Source organism: Beta vulgaris, chromosome 3, assembly GCF_026745355.1.
Source record: "Beta vulgaris subsp. vulgaris cultivar EL10 chromosome 3, EL10.2, whole genome shotgun sequence".
NCBI lineage: Eukaryota > Viridiplantae > Streptophyta > Magnoliopsida > Caryophyllales > Amaranthaceae > Beta > Beta vulgaris.
The window spans coordinates 21,328,099-21,346,615 of NC_079204.1; the positions used below are offsets into that span (position 1 = coordinate 21,328,099).

An 18,517-nucleotide genomic window follows, 5' to 3' on the forward strand; every position below is an offset into this window, starting at 1 on the left:
AGAAAGAGGATTGACATTGTACTAACCAAATACCACTCTAAATCTAAGGATTTTGATTTCCTTTGCCCTTCTATCCCTTTCTTGATTCCATTCCCTTTACCCCATAGCAACCAAACGCCCCTGAGTCTTTCGGAGTTGAGAGTTAAGACAATAGCACCAAAAATATTTCGAGGGACTAAAATGAAGTTCAGCCCTAGCCCCTAAGGCCTAAAGCCTAAGGTACGTGACTCATTGACGACGGTAACGGAGGTCAAACATTCCGTCTAAAGGGTATAGCACGACATGACAGTTCAATCAAACGTCCGTCTTTCACGAAAAATCTTCCGTAGCACTTATATACACTCTCTCTTCCCCCATTTCTTCTCCTTTCTCTCTCTCTCTCCTCTCTCCCTCGTGATCGTGGACGCTTCAGCTTTCTGAGATCTTGCCCTCTCTTTCCTCCTTTCTCTCTCATCATCATCGTAAGTTTTCTCTCTCCTCCATTTTCGATTGCTTTAGATCTGTCAAATTCGATTTCAATTTCGTTTCTTCTTCTTTTTTTCTTCAATTTCGATTCGATCTATCAATTGATCGTAGTTATCTAGCTGTTTTCGAGGTAGAAATGCTTTTGATTGTTGTTTTTTTGTGATTGTTTGAATTTTGATTTGAAATTTCGCTAAAATGATTATGTGCGATTTGAATTTCTTGATTCATTTGGTGTATCTGCATTTGAATTATACTGTGATTGTTAGGAGAATCGCTGAATTTGAAAATCTAAGGGATTTGAATCTGATGTTTAATTGTGATGGTGGAGATTAGTTGTGAATAATGGAACTGAATTGTGAATTCATTTCGTAAATCAATTATATGTGTGCTTTTTTCCTGTTGTTTCTGCTTTGATTTATGGAAATTCAATTAAATTGGGGATTGGATCTGGTAGGTGAAAGATGGGGCTGTCATTTACCAAACTATTTAGTCGGCTTTTTGCCAAGAAGGAAATGCGTATCCTTATGGTCGGTCTCGATGCGGCTGGTAAAACTACAATCTTGTATAAACTCAAGCTGGGAGAGATTGTCACCACCATTCCTACCATCGGTATGTGGTCGTTCGCAATGTAATGTAGTATTTTATTGGTTTTATCAATTTTGTTCTTCAACTTTACATTTTCTGACTTCTATCGAGGTTTTTTTGGTTAGTTGCGTTCAACTTTACATTTTCTGACTTCTAAATTTTTTGAATTAATTGGCTTGCCTTTACTTTTTCATCGTCATTGTAGGGATTTTCACTTTATTTGAAAAGTCTTTCCTTAAGACTCAGAGAGTAGTGAATTTGATCCTTTAACTATTATGTATGCTTCATCCCCACCCTTAAAAACGTTTATTTTGGTTTCCCTTTTCTTGTTTAGTTCTAGAGCTGATCTCATATTAGTCTTTGCGACATGCTTGACGGTACTTTCCACTTATATGCAGTTTTTGAAGTCTTTTATTGTGTATTTTGTGTAGCCACTATGCTGGTAATTCAAAGGGTAGTGATCTTGGTCCTCTCTGATTAGCTTTTTGAATGATAACATTTCAGTACTATGCACTCCTAAGCTACTTGACTCTTATTAACTTACAAAATCACAATTGCTTTTCGTTGGCCCTTAGTGTGTAGAACTTCTGTTTATCTGCAGTGAAGGTTCATGTCTTGCTTTCTCTTAATTTGTAATGTGTAATTTGTAGAATATTGAGAAAGGATATACTTCGGGAAGGTACTATTGATCCTCTTCTTGTCCTCCTACCCCTCTCTAAAAGGAACTTTTCTCGCATTTCGTGTTTGGTTTCTTGATTTTCCTGGCCCTGTTACTGCGATCTTCTGACGTTCTATTTGATAGATTGGGTTCTTAACTATATTTTGGAACTTGCCTTTTATGTGCTTGCAGGATTTAATGTTGAAACTGTTGAATACAAGAACATCAGCTTCACCGTGTGGGATGTCGGGGGTCAAGACAAGGCAAGTCATGACTTCTATAAGTATCAAAGATAATCTGTGGTTATTTTCTTTTTGACCTGTACTCATGTATCGGATTACCTAGGATCCTATATAGGCTCATGGTTGAACTGATGGTGAAGTTCACTATGATTTTTGTTTAATCATATGTTTAATCTGTGTTCTCTACAAGAGACACTCTGTTTATTACTGCAAACTAAGATATTCTAACCCACTCTGTTATTGATGATTTTCTTTACTTCTTATGCTTGATACATGGTAATGTTTGTACATGTGTTCTGGAATTTAGATAAGAAGTTGACAAATAAATAGTTTGTTGGTTTATGAGGTTCTTACAATAGATAATCTGGCCTTCTTTCAGCCTCCACCCTAATTTCTTTTTGATGATTTCAGATTCGTCCATTGTGGAGACATTACTTCCAAAACACCCAAGGACTCATCTTTGTGGTTGACAGTAACGATCGTGACCGTGTTGTTGAGGCTAGGGACGAGCTGCATAGGATGTTAAATGAGGTGGTGTTTAATTCTTTTGTCTTGTTGTCGCCATTTTGTATCTAATTAACGAATCAAGATTGGTTTTTAAGGCAATCCACATTGAACCAATAATAATATTCATAAGTATGCATCCTGATTATGCTATTCTTCTCACCCATTCAAATTCACAGGATGAATTACGAGATGCAGTGTTGTTGGTGTTTGCCAACAAGCAAGATCTTCCAAACGCAATGAATGCTGCTGAAATAACGGACAAGCTTGGCCTTCATTCTCTACGTCAACGACACTGGTACTTTTGATCTCCTTTTGTTTCTTCTATCTTCAGCTAACCTGCAAACGCTTGCATTCTTCTTTTCTTCAATTAGTTGCTTATTGCTATGATGACAGTCACTGTGGGTTTGTGCCTTGTATTGACTGCTATTTATCTGTGTCTTTATTTTACAGGTACATACAGAGCACATGTGCCACCTCTGGAGAAGGGCTTTACGAGGGACTTGACTGGCTTTCAAACAACATCGCTAGCAAGGTGTGTTTCATAATGTATTCATTCTGCCAGTCTCACTTGCAATTTCTTCAGTCTCCTGCCTCCACCTCAGATCCTGGGGACTGAGGGATGGAGGAATGCTTCTACAAGAGTGTATTTATTTTAAAACCACATGGCCATAGTTTATGCACACAGTTTATAGCTGTCTCGACTCTTTAGCTTTGAGGCATTTCTAGCATGCTGATTACTTCATATGATACTGAGTTTTTTTGACGTCCCGTTGATCATAAATGGTGGTAATGTTTATTCATGTATATTAATTTTGTGAAGAAAGCCTCTTATGAATGTCCATGAAAACTTCATCTCCAAACACGTGGTTTTTTTCATTAATTTTCATTACCACTCAATACTACCTTTAAAGTGGTAATGAAATTTAGGTATTTGGAAATGAACAAGCATTACCATGGACATCAACACAATAGTTTCTTCACAAAAGAACCCATAAATTTTATATCCATTACCACCATTTATAACTGCCTGCCAAATGTGCTGTGCTATGTGGTTAACTTGCTGGAATCCTGCAACCACTTGGTATTTAGAGTTAAGTGCTCATTTGATCAATGAAGCCATGCTGTCTGTATTACTGTTCTTATGCAAAGTTTTGCTATGTGTACATTCTTTTTGATAATATCTTTTCGTGGTCTTTGCAGGCCTAAAAGAAAAACGCTTAACGTAGCTGTTATCAGAAAAGAAGCCGGGAGTATAGGCAGAGGATTGTCATTACTGCTAGTGTTGTGCTACCCTCTTTATTTTTGCAATTATATGTTCTCATTTTTGGTTGCTACCTTGACAAGGATATTTTTCTGGTGTTCATGTTGACTTGTTATAATACCATACTTTTTAGTTGATGAGCTATTATCCCTGTCGGCTTGTTCATGTTGACTTGTTTCAGTTCTTCTCTGTATTTCAGAAAAACACACAGGCGCCTGCCATGGATGCCCACCAACGGTGAAGGCGTCCATGGCAGGCGCCTCACCTTGTGGTGGAGCGCCTGCCATGGATGCCTCCACCGGTTGTGGGCGTCCATGGTGGAGCCTCTTTTTTTTTTTTTTTTGATTTTTTTGGTAAATTAAAGAAATGGTTAGAAAGGGGAAAACAGAGAGAAGAAGGTTGGGGTGTGATGGTGGTGGGCTGGTGGCGGTACGGCAGTGAATCTTCATCTTCTTCAGTTAGCAATTTCTTCGAAGTATTATTATGAACTTGTTTGTTTAATTAATTAACGAAATGTTATTGGTTATTTGTGATTATTTATATTTCCAGAATAATTGTAGTTTTGAGTCATTCATGCATTGATTACAATGTTCCAGATCTGATTTCCTTTTACTGTGAAATTATTGCTGGATTTTGGTGATTCCTTGCAATTTTTTTATAAAGCTCTCAATTTGTGTCTTCAATTTGGGTAATTTCTGTTTATATGTAGTAGTAGTAGATAATTAATAGGCATGGAATTCCTGATAAATTCAATGATGAAGTTACTAGCATGTTGGTTAAAGAGTGAATGTCTGAGCATTTTCGTTCTGGTGGTCGTGGTGCGGTGGTGGTGGTGTGCCGGCTAGTGGTGATGTGTAATAAGATGGGGAGGGGAAATGAAGAAGGAAGGGAAGAAATGAGAAAGAGATGGAAAGTATATCAATGTAGTATTATACATGTATTTAGGGTGTTAGTAGGAAATTTTAGGGCGTTATTTAGTAACCTACTAATTTTATCTTGTCTCTCCTTATTCAATCCGTACTTCTTCTGTGCTTTTTCTATTGCAATAATGAAATTTTTACACTACTCTCTCACCACCCTTTCACTATCTCTAATGATTTCTACGTAAGGAAAAATATAGTCATGTCAGTGTTGGATCCGGTTAGATTTGTCTCGATTGATACTTTCAAAATATCTAAATCGAATATTTTTTACTAAATACTCCCTCCGTTTCTTAAAGATCTTCCCACTTACTGTTCCTACAGATACCAAGGAAAATCAAGTTGTGTGGGGCATGGTGTGAGTAAAGTAGGAGAGAGAAATGGGTTAAGATAAATAAACAAATATAAAGGGGTTAAAGTATGAGAGAGAAAATGAGTAAATTTGAATTAATAATGTAATGGTGGACCATATGATAGTGACATGAGAGGGTAAATAGGGAAATTTGTTTTGCCAAATAAGGAATAAAGCAAAAGAGGGAAGATCTTTTGGAAACACCCTTAAACGGAAAAGGGAAGATCTTTAGGAAACGGAGGGAGTAGTAATTAAAGATATTAATAGTTAAAGTTGTGCATACTTCACAGGCAAACGTTAATAAATGCATTGTATAAGATCTGATATTCTGAACTTATTAATTATGATTACAATCTTTATACTAAAGTCTTAACCATTAAATCAAATAAAATTCAGTGTAATCATTTTAAATAAATAGATACTCAAGGTGTAGCCCATCCTAAAAACTAGTGCCTCATTCAAAAGTGTCATTGCAAAGAGAAACTTCATTAGCCATAAAAGAAACTAAACGAAAAGCATGTAATGAACTTAAAAGATTCTTCAACATAATCCTTTTTGCAGCACATATAATTTTTAGTCGAATTATTATTATTTAGCTTGACCAGTTCTTACGAGTAGTGTTTTCCACAAGAACTTGAAAGGGTTAGTGGACCTCCTCTTACCATAGTTTCTCTCATTGTCAAAGAGTTGCTATAATTCTACTACTGCGTTTTCTTGATTCAAAAAGAAATTTATGGAGTAATAGAAAAGACTCATCTTAAGATTTAAACATTCCATAGAAAGGTCCACAATATCTCGGATTAAGAACATGTGTGATATAAGAAAACAAATCATTACAAGAGGTGAAGCAATATACTACGTTACAATGATTATGACCAGAAGCAAATTTAGGATTTTAAATTTGGGGAATCCTAATTAAACCAATCAAATAAAAAATATTATAATACACAAATGAGAAGTTAGAGTTTTAACGATATATAACAAAATCAAACTTTATGAGGTAAAGGTAGAGGTAGAGGAGTAATGACATCATTTGTCATCTCGTATCCCTGAGGTATAGGGATCAAACCTCATGAGACTCGAGGAATTCTTATATCCACTCAAGTGACTCCCCTTCATCTTACCTAACTTAAAAAAAAACCAAATCAGACTTTATAATATGTGAGTCATTTATTAGAGATACCTTCATTATATTGATATTTCAATGTTATCTGAAAAGCTACTGAAAGATTCAAACCCCGTAGGAATACTCGCATTAAGGGTGCGTTCTATTCAACTTATTGGCCCTGAACTTATTGGACCTTATCTGAACTGAACTTATTGGAACTTATTAAACCTGATTGGACCTGATTCAACTTATTGGACCTGATTGAACCTGATTGGAACTTATTGGATCTTATTGGAACTTATTGACCTTATTGAAACTTATTAGACCTTATTGGCCCTGATTGAAACTTATTAGACCTTATTGAACCTGATTGAAACTTATTAGACCTTATTGGACCTGATTGAAACTTATTTGACCTTATTAGACAAAAACATTGACTATGAATAACATAAATATTACCACTAACGTAAATACTACCCCTCAAAAATTTTTATGGAGTAATAATTATTATAATTCGTCCTTTAAAAAATAATGATTATTAATTATCTTTTATGATAATTAATTTAACAAAAAAAATTACTATTTATATATTTGCCTATACATAACTTTCACCACTAATATATCTAATAGTCTTGTTTTGATTTTATAAAACACTAGTAGAAAATCAAAAATTAAATAACATTTATTGCTAACAAATTAAAATTGGCACATATAAAAAATTCTCACTTCACTTTCATTAATATGAAGGTAAGTAGATAGCATTAACTCCTTCCTTCATTTCTTCTCCTTTCTTCTCCTTTCATTTATGTGAATGTACTAGAAGATAAAAAGAAAACAAAAAGAAAGAGAAAAAAAAATGCTCAAAATCAACGCAGCTTTGCAACATCGCTTCATTCATTTCTTCTCCTTTCTTCCTTCTGTTTTTTGCTTTTCTCCAATACTCCATTAGAGACACAAACACGAAGTCACCAATCATAATCTTAATTATTTGACCATGATTATAATATTATTTAATAATAATATAATCACCTAATAGTAATATGAATATAATCAAATAATAGACAATAACACAAGTATAATACTATACATTGTGGTACTTTAATAAAAAATTCTAATAATAACATAATCAACTAATAGTAATATGAATAATAAAATAATAGACATAATACAAATAAATAATAAAATAATAGACACTAATACAAGTATAATACTATATAATCATTGTGGTACTTTAATTAAAATTCTAATAATAACATAATCAGCTAATAGTGATATGAAATTATGAATAACAAAATAATGGACAATAATACAAATATTTATTAAACATTGACTATTTGGACCTTATTGGACCTTATTAGACCTGATTGGAACTTATTGGACCTTATTAGACCTGATTGGAACTTATTGCACCTGATTGGATCTTATTGCACCTGATTGGAACTTATTGGACCTTATTAGACCTTATTGGAACTTATTGCCCTTATTAGACCTTATTGCAACTTATCTGAACTTATCTGAACTTATTGAACCTGAAACTTAATTTTTTAAGTTGAACAGAACGCACCCTAAAGGTTATAGAGTTGATCACTTGGGGTGTGTTCTGTTCAACTTAAAAAATTAAGTTTCAGGTCCAATAAGTTCAGATAAGTTCAGATAAGTTCAGATAAGTTCAGATAAGTTGCAATAAGGTCTAATAAGTTCAATAAGTTCCAATAAGGTCTAATAAGGTCCAATAAGTTCCAATCAGGTGCAATAAGTTCCAATCAGGTGCAATAAGTTCCAATCAGGTCCAATAAGTTCCAATCAAGTCTAATAAGGTCCAATAAGGTCCAAATAGTCAATGTTTAATAAACATTTGTATTATTGTCCACTATTTTGTTATTCATAATTTGATATCACTATTAGCGGATTATGTTATTATTAGAATTTTAATTAAAGTACCACAATGATTATATAGTATTATACCTGTATTAGTGTCTATTATTTTATTATTTATTTGTATTATGTCTATTATTTTATTATTTATTTATATTATGTCTATTATTTTATTATTCATATTACTATTAGCTCATTATGTTATTATTAGATTTTTTTATTAAAGTACCACAATGTATAGTATTATACTTGTATTATTGTCTATTATTTGATTATTCATATTGCTATTGAATAATATTATAATCATGGTCAAATAATTAAGGTTAACAATAATAATAATAATAATTATAATTACAATATTTTGCAATTCGTCTTTAAATAACTAGAGATAACATGTTTTCGTTACTAATAACTATGAAAGATATAAATGTTATCAATTGATTGCTTCATTATCATCACTGGAGTATCTTTCTTTTGCTCATCTTAGATTAGTAACTACTAGTATTTTATAAAATTAATTTTTTTATTTTCTACTAGTGTTTTATAAAATTAAAACAACACTATTAGATATATTAGTGATGAAAGTTATGTATAGGCAAATATATAAATAGTATTTTTTTTGTTAAATTAATTATCATAAGAGATAATTAATAATCATTATTTTTAAAGGACGAATTATAATAATTATTATTCCATAAAAAAATTTGAGGGGTAGTATTTACGTTAGTGGTAATATTTATGTTATTCATGGTCAATGTTTTTGTCTAATAAGGTCAAATAAGTTTCAATCAGGTTCAATAAGGTCTAATAAGTTTCAATCAGGTCCAATAAGGTCTAATAAGTTTCAATGAGGGTCAATAAGTTCCAATAAGGTCCAATAAGGTCAATCAGGTTCAATCAGGTCCAATAAGTTCCAATCAGGTTCAATCAGGTTCAATCAGGTCCAATAAGTTGAATCAGGTCCAATCAGGTCCAATCAGGTTTAATAAGTTCCAATAAGTTCAGTTCAGGTTCAATAAGTTCAGTTCAGATAAGTTCCAATAAGTTCAGGTCCAATAAGTTGAATAGAACGCACCCTTGAGCAACGTGGGGTTTGTGAAACAAGAGTGACAAGAGCGACTTCTCCGACAACCTTTCCTACAATACGTGTAACTTTTTCGAAAATTAAAAATGCCAAAAAAGTACCTATGCGCCTATTTTAGGCGCCTGTACCTGTGGTGGGGAGCCTAAAATTGGCACCCAAACTTGTGGTCAGGCGCCTAAAATAGGCGCAGGCGCTTGTACCTGTGGTTGGGCGCCTATTTTAGGCGCATGAACCCAGGTTCGGGCGCCTATTTTAGGCGCATGTTCTTGTGGTTTGGCACCTAAAATAGGCGCCTAGGTACTTATTTGGCATTTTCAAGTCAATTTTTGATAAATTTTACTCTACTATGAGATGTTGTAATAAAGATAAATAAAATCGGCCAAAATAGAGACTGAAACAAAAAATGATTACCCTCGTGCTAAGTTTTTCGAAGCACCATGTTTAAGATATTCTACCAGTTTAAGTTTTTCGAAACGCCATGTTTAAGACATTCTACCAGTTTTATTCGAATAAATTTTAGTTACATTAGCATTTCCCTATAATATAACGAGATGGTAAAAAAAAACTTGAAGTCATTGGAAAATATGAACTTGTCGAAAATCTCGTAGTCCTTCAATGGAGGAAATGGAAGGAAAAGAGAGAGAGTGAATGATGAGAGGGAATGCAAGAGGTGAGGAAGAATGGAGAAAGGATGGAAAGGGAATGAGTGAGGGAGTGGGGAATGGAGGGGAAAGAGAAGGAAATGCCCTTGTATTTTTATACAAAAATACAGGGCGTTAGTAGGAAAAAATAGGACGACGTGTAGCAATCTAGTTAACTAATGAGTATGACTAGTGTGCCAGACTGATATTAGGTTCAAAATTCGGTGTTGGTGAGCGATTATGGGAAGCAATGAAGACGGAAAGTCTCCCAAGTCAAACAAATCATCTCCTATTGCAACTGTAAGATGATAATTTTATGAATTATAGTACAGGGGGCTAGGGGGTGGGAGGTGGTGGCAGTGGTAGGGGTTGCGGGGTGCTACTATGCTAGTGATGGTTATGATAAGTTAGAAAATAGGAAGAAGTAGTAGAGGGAGAAAGAAAAAAAGTCTTATATATAAATACAAATGATGTTTAGTAAATGTATTTTTGGAAAAATTATGAATTTGTCAAAGGAGACATCAATGTGCAAATTCAAAGGTGCACATGGTTGCATCTCCTTTAGGTGTGCACAATACAAAATGGTACCGTTTTGTTATGTTTTGAAGAGCCTAGCTGAATTTCTATTTTCTCAACTTTTTAATCCCATGTGCGGACGAAAGAACATCCAGTTTACTTTAAATCTTTAACAAATATTGTACTATATAGTGAACACGCGCTATTTTTTTATTGAACATTTGCAATTTTATAAAATGAACATTTATGAATTATTCAAATTTTAAAATCTTTTAAAACAAAAGAACATTTAGTTGATTCCAATAAAAAATTATAGTCTAATGAACACATTCTAATAGTTGAATGAACGATTTCTCAAAATATGTTTCAACTTGACCGTTGTTCATTTGATTCATTTTTCAGTTCATTTAGCTTAATGCTGATTTAAATTGTTAATTTGTTCATTCGAATTGTTCAAAATATCTTTTCAAATTACGTTTATGTTCATAGTGATGAACATATATATGTTGTCGTTATTATTTTTTGTTATGAACAAATATGATTCTGCAATGAACAACATACTATCTATAATGAATATCCCAATTGAATAATTATATAAATATCCAAAAAACAATAATTACAAAATGATGGTAAATTCAAAATGCAGTATGTATCCAAAGGCAAAAATGTAACCAAAATAATACAGTATGTCCCATATGAACACGGCCTTACAATATACCATATATTGCTAACTAAAAACTATTGAGTTCATTAAGAATATATTCTTGCTTCCGGACTTCCTCACTTTCCGATTAATTTGATTTGTGGGATCTCGACATCGTAGTGTATCCTTAGTTGTCTGATATTGTCGAACTGAATTGATACGAGAAAGAAAAGAGCAATAGTTAAAACAAAATTCTCCAAGTTTAAAAAACAATGAACATTTTTCAAACACACACAATACTGGAACACATTTTAATAATACAATGAACATGTTCCTAGACACATAATGAATATATGATCAGATATAACGAGTATTGTCTGACTAAAATGATTCTAGTGAACGCATATTAATAATACAATTAACATTAGCCCAACTATGTGTCTTCCGCACTTATAAATACTACAATAAACATCATATAATCATACAATGAACATTTGAACAATTACCACACATTTGTAGACAAATATATGATAATTAACACATCATTAATTTATATCATTTCATTGAACATATTAATAACACACAATGAACATATAACTGAATTACAACAAACATTTGACTAATATGTTTTCAGCAAACACATGCTAAAAGGACAATGAACATATGTCAAAATTCATGGTATTAATACAACTAATATTTGCCAAATATATAAGAATATGACCTAATGTATCTATCATCTGAACAAACACACAATGAACATATGGCTAAATGTGTAATACCACTCATGATTGCTTTAAAGAATTTAGCAGGCTACTTATTCCAACAAGATGCACCTTTTTTTTAGAGAGCTCATTTCCTTAGTTACTCCACAGTTAAGCGTGCTTAGTTAGGAGTAGTCCAGGGATGGGGCGACTTCATGGGAAGTTTGAGTTTCTCAGAGTGCGCATGAGTGAGGACAAAATATGCTAGAAGAACTTGTGTTGATTATTAAGGATAGTTGTTGGCCCTAAATGCACATTGGTGACGATAGACTTGACTTCAGAAGGATCGGGGTGTAAAATGTAATGAAAATATGGCTAATATGAATTCAATAAACACATTATAGTTATACAACAAACATATATAAATAGTACAAAGAATATAACCTATTTTTCGCTGCACTCTTTTCATGATGTCGGACTCGTTCCCTCATGGTATCTCTCATTCGTTCATTGGGACATCAATTGTACGATTATTTTCATTTTTTCACAAACTATTTTCAATATCATAAATCCATTTCTAAATAAGAAACGAAAATTCAAAATATAAAGAAATGTTTCCTTTTCTCATCAAATCCATAGATCTATACTATATGTTGTTGATTTTGCTTTGCTATTTGTTTTCATCTTCATGTATGAGAATTGTGCAAGAAAATGAAGAATTTGAAGAATTTGATGAGAGAGGTTAGACAGAAGTTAGAGAGATGTTGGACGATTGGGAAAGAAGAGAGAGATAGTCTCCAAAAATTTGTGTGGGAAAATGTTAAAATGAATTTTAAAAAAGAGTTTTATGTTTTTCGATATTCATTGGAGATCAAAATATGTTCTTCGAGTGTACAATTGGTTTAATAAGGCTACAATTTATGCTTTATTGACCCGTATTTTGACGCGTTTGCATCTTCCTAATAGTACACTGCACTATCTACAAAACGGTTGTAAATACACCCCGATAATTTCTCTCTTTTCCAAAATACCTTTTCAATATAAAACTTAGAGAATCATCAAAGCATTATCGCCTGTGTGATAACGTATTGGCTTTTTTAGAATTTTACACCGAAAAACATATATATAACCAAACTTTAGAATTGAAATTTAATAAATAATCGAAATAACTTTAAAATCAAACAACATTGTTAACTTTAACTTCAAACTAAACTTAAATGTAAATGTATCTACTATAAAACAATAAATAGATCAATCTGTTACACAAACTCTCCATTTCCAAATTCCCATGATGCAACATCTGTATAACTGTAGATGTCAATGCACTAAAGAATCTTCTCACCAAGAATGGGTCAGCACAAGATTAATAAGGCAAAGCCATGATCAACACATATAAACAAAGCACGTAATCAGCAAAGCTGAGTACTACATAATGATAAATAAACATTCCTAAAATGATATTAATAAATATAAGTAGGGATAAATAACAACGTAACAATTTGTAGATAACTTTTACTGAACTAAACTTTAACAATCTTTTTATTACTTTAATGAAATAGTTATTGGACCGAGTTGTCTCATCTAAAATCAGCCTTCCGTTTGGAAGACTAAATACGGGCGCGACTCCGTATTTCATAATGACCTAAGATATTGAGGAACCTTTTAATAAAAATAGGAACAATGATCAACCCAATTCCCAGAAAAAGTCATGGCACGACCACCATGAACCCAACTCCTGATTGTCCAACTTCAGACGTGCACCAATCTAAAGTTTATTACTATCCAAATTTTAGTTTACATGATTTACCAATTATTACTTGTTATGACACAAAAGCAATACAGATAATATATAATCAAACATTCACAACTTTATTCCTTTTTATCTTAGGATTAAATAAGTGATCATACAACTTACAACCCAAGAATAATTCCTTCTTTAATCCAATCATTCTTATTTATTGAACCTAGCCAACAACCAACTTACCTTTCAAATGACTAAATTATCAACTTATCAAATAAGACCCACAATCCTCATAGAGTAGTGAAATTAATAATATAATTAAGGGAACACATGATTCAATCATGATCCAACTGATAAATATATTAATTCCCCCATGTGCATTAATAACTAAAGTTCTCAACCAACATGCTTGCATCAATATTTAATACAAACATGATATTAATCTCATAATTAAATCTCATACTTAACATGTTCGAACGCATGCATAAAACATGTAAAATTCAATCATAATAGGAATCATATATGAACTCAGAAAATTCCTATACATGATACTACATAACTTTCCCTTCCTAAAATCATAATCATACTACATCAAACAACACATAGATATGTACGTACCTTGCGTAGACAAATTGATTGACCAATTTTAATACTTTAGAAGTCGCCTATAGAGAATCTCCGCCTAAAACAACCAATAGAGTTTATAATCAATACTCCAAATAAATTTCAGCAACTTTAAAATATTTTAAATTCTCTTTAAAAATATTTAAAAGTTTTTTTTATCATTAAAACTTCAATTACTCATATTCTCTAGTATAGTACTCCCTCCGTTTCTTTTTAATCCACACACTTTCCTTTTTAGTCCGTTTCTTATTTTTAATCTACACACTGTTGCTTTTCTATTTTTGGTAACATATCACATCTGCTTTCTCCTCCTTTTCCACCCATGTCATTCACTTTTTAATATTTTAACCCACTCTTTTGTTTCTCTCTCTCACTTTTCAGTTTCTTTCTCCACCTTTTCATTTTCTCTTTCATACTTTTGTACTTGCTCCTTGGTTCTCTCTAAAAGTGAAGTGAGTAAATTAAAATAAAACGGAGGGAGTACTACTATACTATTCATGAGAACCAGTAAAACTCCGTTAATAACAACTTTTAAAAATTTCAGCAACTTAAAAATTATTAAAACTCCCTTTAAACATACTTAAATTCATAAGTTAAATCAATTTCATAGTTTATAACATGCTACTATGATTTTCCAATCTTTAATACCCTAAAAATCCATGATTTGATAATTAAATATCCTATTTAGACATAATTATCAAATCTGAATTTTTATTCTTTCATATATAATTTATATATCATAGATTCATAATTAAAACAGTAATTTAAAGCTTTTAATCATAATTAGTACTAAAATTACAAATCATACAAACATAATCTATAATCAAAACTTGAGGAAGAAGAAAGAAAGAAGGAAAGAAAAAAATTACGTGGAAGAAAGAAAGAGAGTGGGCGACTATTGTGAGTGGGAGGAGGAGAGATAATATTTTTTTGTGGGTAAAATTTTTGGGCTTAATGTTATTTATAGGCAAGCTTTCCTTTTGGGCTTAGGAAAAGGCAATTGGATCCTAACTAGGATAGGATAATGAATAGGATGGATGAATAAACTCCTAACATTATTAGAAGTTCCTTTTCCTAGTCCAATTAGTATTTGGATTCCTCAAACCCACTTAAAATCCTTTTTCAAATCCAATTAGTATCTCAAATATTTTTCAAAGCATGCCTTAACAAAATATCTTAACTTTCTTAAATCTTTAAAATAATTCCTTTGACTTTTAAAATAGTCAACCTTTTAAAATAAATAAATTATTTTAATCTAAATTATATTTAAATATATATATATATATATATATATATATATATATATATATACACACTAAAATATATTTATAAAATCCATAAATTTACGGGGGATGACATTGGTGGAAGGGTGATGTTGATATTAATGATTTGAACAGAACTTGTATTGTGTTGATTCCTAAATGTCCAAATCCTGTTCAGATGAGTGATTTTAGACCAATAAGCCTGTGTAATGTGTTTAAAATAATTTCTAAGATAATGGCTAATAGACTCAAACTGTTTCTCCTTGATCTTATTTCCAAATCACAAAGTGCTTTCGATCCTGGAAGACTTATAACAGACAATGCTATGGTGGCTTTTGAAATTTTTCATGGAACGAAACGAAGGGGGTATGGGAGAGTTTTAAAATTAGATATGAGTAATGCTTATGATAGGGTGAATGGTCTTTTCTGGAGAAGGTAATGTCAAAGATGGGTTGTAACACCCCGATAATTCTCTCTTTTCAAAAATACCTTTATAATATAAAAGTAGAGAATTACCCAAGTATTATCGCCCGTGTGATAACGTATCGGCTTATTCAGAATTTTGTAGCGGAAAAAATTTAACTAAACTTTAACCTTTTATTATAAATAAAAATCAACTACTTCGAAAATCAAACAATCTAAATAAGTCTACTCAAGCAAAATTAATAAAATACTGTCTTATTAATGCAGAAAAGTAAAATATACTAGTTACACATTCTCTCCATTTCAGATTCCCAATAATGCAAATCTGCGAACCTGTAAATGTGAATGCCTTATTGAATCTGCTCACCAAAATAGGTTATCATAGGATCAATAAGGCAAAGCCATATCACAAACAAAGCACAATCAGCAAAGTTGAGTACTACATACTAATACATAAGCATTCCTAACATGATACTAAATAAATAACATGCAGGGATAAATAATAATATAATCATATAACATTCTGCAGATCACTTTTACTGAACTAAACTCTAAACATATTTTTATTACTTCAATGGAATAGTTACTCGGACCCAAGTTGTCTTATCTACCAATGTCTTCACTAAGAAGACGAAATACGGGCGCGACTCTGTATTCCAGAATGACCTGCGATATCGAGGAACCTTTTTGAAAAATAGGAATGGTGATTCACCCCCAGGAAAGCCATGGCACGCTCACCATGAACCCCAACTCCGAATGTCCAACTCTAGACGTGGACTAGTCTAAAGTCTATAACTATCCTCGTTACACTTTACGTTATTTACATGTTATCACTTGTTAAGACACACATACAAGCAATCACAGAAATACAAATCAATCATTCACAACTTACTTCTTTTATCTTAGGATTACATAAGTGATCACAACTTACAATCCCATACTACTTCCTTTTAATCTCAAACTTTCTTATTTTGTTGAACCTAGCCAACAATTATCTTACCTTTAAAAAGGCATAACTTATCAACTTACCAAATAAGACTCACAGTCCTTATAAGATAGTGAAAATAATATTTGTAAGGAAACACATGAATAGCATGATCCAATCTTTATAACATATATTAATTCCCCCATGTGAATAAATAAACAAAGTTCCCTTCCACATGCTAGCATCAATAATTCCATACAAACATGACAATATTTAACTCATAATAAATCTCATAATCAACATGCCTGCACACAGGCATAAAATATGTAAACATCAATCATACTAGAAATCACATATGAGCTTATAAAGTTCCTATACATGATAGTACAACTTTTTCTCCTTAAATCATGATACTAATCACATAACACATAGGTATGTACATACCTTCTATAAACTAGTCGACAGACCACTTTTAATTCTTTAAAAGTCTCCTACAGAATATTCTCCGCCTAGAAATCAATATAAACTAAAATCAATACTCTTAAATAAATATACAACAACTTTAAAATATTTGAAATTCCTTTAAATACATTCAAAAGTTGATTTTACTATCAAAACTTCTTTTAGTTTTAATTCCTAGTATAGTACTATCATACTAGTAATTAAAATTCTCAAAACTCCATTAATAAAATCCTTTCTGAAATTCCAGCAACTTTTATAATCATAAAACCCTCTTTAAACATATGTAAACATGATTAAATTCATAATCTAAACCAATCTCATAGTATACAACATGCTACTATGGTTTTCTAATAGTTAACACCCTAAAAATCCGTGCTTTAATGATTAAAACTTCAATCTAACAATAACAAACAAATCTGAATTTTTATTTTTATAATATGTAATATATATGAATGAAGATTATTTATTAAAATAATAAATAAAGATCAATAATCAAGATTAACATTAAAATAAAGCATAAAATCATACTTCCTCCCTTTCATTTTAATCTACACACTTTGACATTTTACACTATTCACAAATTGTACTTTGACCCTCGTTTGTGATTTATACGTGAATAAAAACATAGTCATGTGGGATCTTGTTAGATTCGTCTTAGTATGTATCTTATTAATATGTACTTATTAGAATTTTTACAAATACAAAACTAAAGATGTATGTGTAATCCCCCATAATTTTAAAGGATTTTATAAATATATTTTATTATTTAATATTTATATTTAAACTTAATCTAGTTTTAAAATGATTTGACTATTTAAAAAGGTTGAATATTTTAAAAGTCAAATGAAATTATTTTAAGGATTTAAGAAAGGTGAAAATATTTTAATTAAGCATGCTTGATAAAAGTTTAAATACTAATTTTATTGAAAAGAAGTCTAATACTTGAGGAACCCAATAAGGAAAAGGAGTCATATTGATGATAAAGTTCTAATTTGTTTATCCTATTCATCATCAATTTTCATTAAGCTTATCTCATTTTCCTAAGCCCAAAAAGGAAGCCCTTTATGAATATCCTAATACCCAATTATTTTACCCCACGCAAGAATTATTTTCTCTCTCCTCACTTTCAATTCTCACGTCTCTCTCTCTTCCACGGCTTTCTCTCTCTTTCTCTCTTTCAAGTTCTTACTTCCTTTCTTCTTCTTCAAGTAACGTTTCTTCTTCAATAAGAAACGTCACAAAGCTCTCCATAATCGCCGGAATTCGTGCGTCTATACTGCTGGCCTGCTGCCGTGGGTCCTTATTTTCTGGCGTGTTCTTATTCTTCTTCTTGTTGTTGTTTTCTTTTCTTCTTCCTATTGATTCCATTAAAGACTATGTTTTTATGCTTTCTTTTAATGTTAATCATGATTATTGGTTTTGTTTACTGTTTTAATAAGTAATGTTGATTCATGTATATTATATATTATAAGAATAAAAATTCAGATTTGTTTATTATGGTTAGATTGAAGTTTTAATCATT

General features: G+C 31.6%; 1 protein-coding gene across 1 annotated transcript; it reads left to right on the plus strand.

The window, feature by feature from the left end:
- The first annotated feature begins 302 nt into the window (after positions 1-302).
- LOC104889133 (ADP-ribosylation factor) lies at positions 303-3,862 on the plus strand. The gene is made up of 7 exons (XM_010674278.4): positions 303-461; positions 920-1,074; positions 1,901-1,971; positions 2,362-2,481; positions 2,634-2,752; positions 2,908-2,989; positions 3,658-3,862. Exons 2-7 carry the CDS (start codon positions 927-929, stop codon positions 3,661-3,663), a joined length of 546 nt encoding a protein of 181 aa, XP_010672580.1. The 5' UTR covers positions 303-461; positions 920-926; the 3' UTR covers positions 3,664-3,862.
- Positions 3,863-18,517: the final 14,655 nt, after the last annotated feature.

What these genes read in the sequence shown, in the direction of transcription:
- LOC104889133 (XM_010674278.4), top strand. Translation starts at nt 927, where the DNA reads ATGGGGCTGTCATTTACCAAACTATTTAGTCGGCTTTTTGCCAAGAAG. An exon ending in CACCACCATTCCTACCATCG is followed by an intron (nt 1,075 to 1,900) that starts GTATGTGGTCGT and finishes ATGTGCTTGCAG; the next exon opens with GATTTAATGTTGAAACTGTT. An exon ending in TGCATAGGATGTTAAATGAG is followed by an intron (nt 2,482 to 2,633) that starts GTGGTGTTTAAT and finishes TCAAATTCACAG; the next exon opens with GATGAATTACGAGATGCAGT.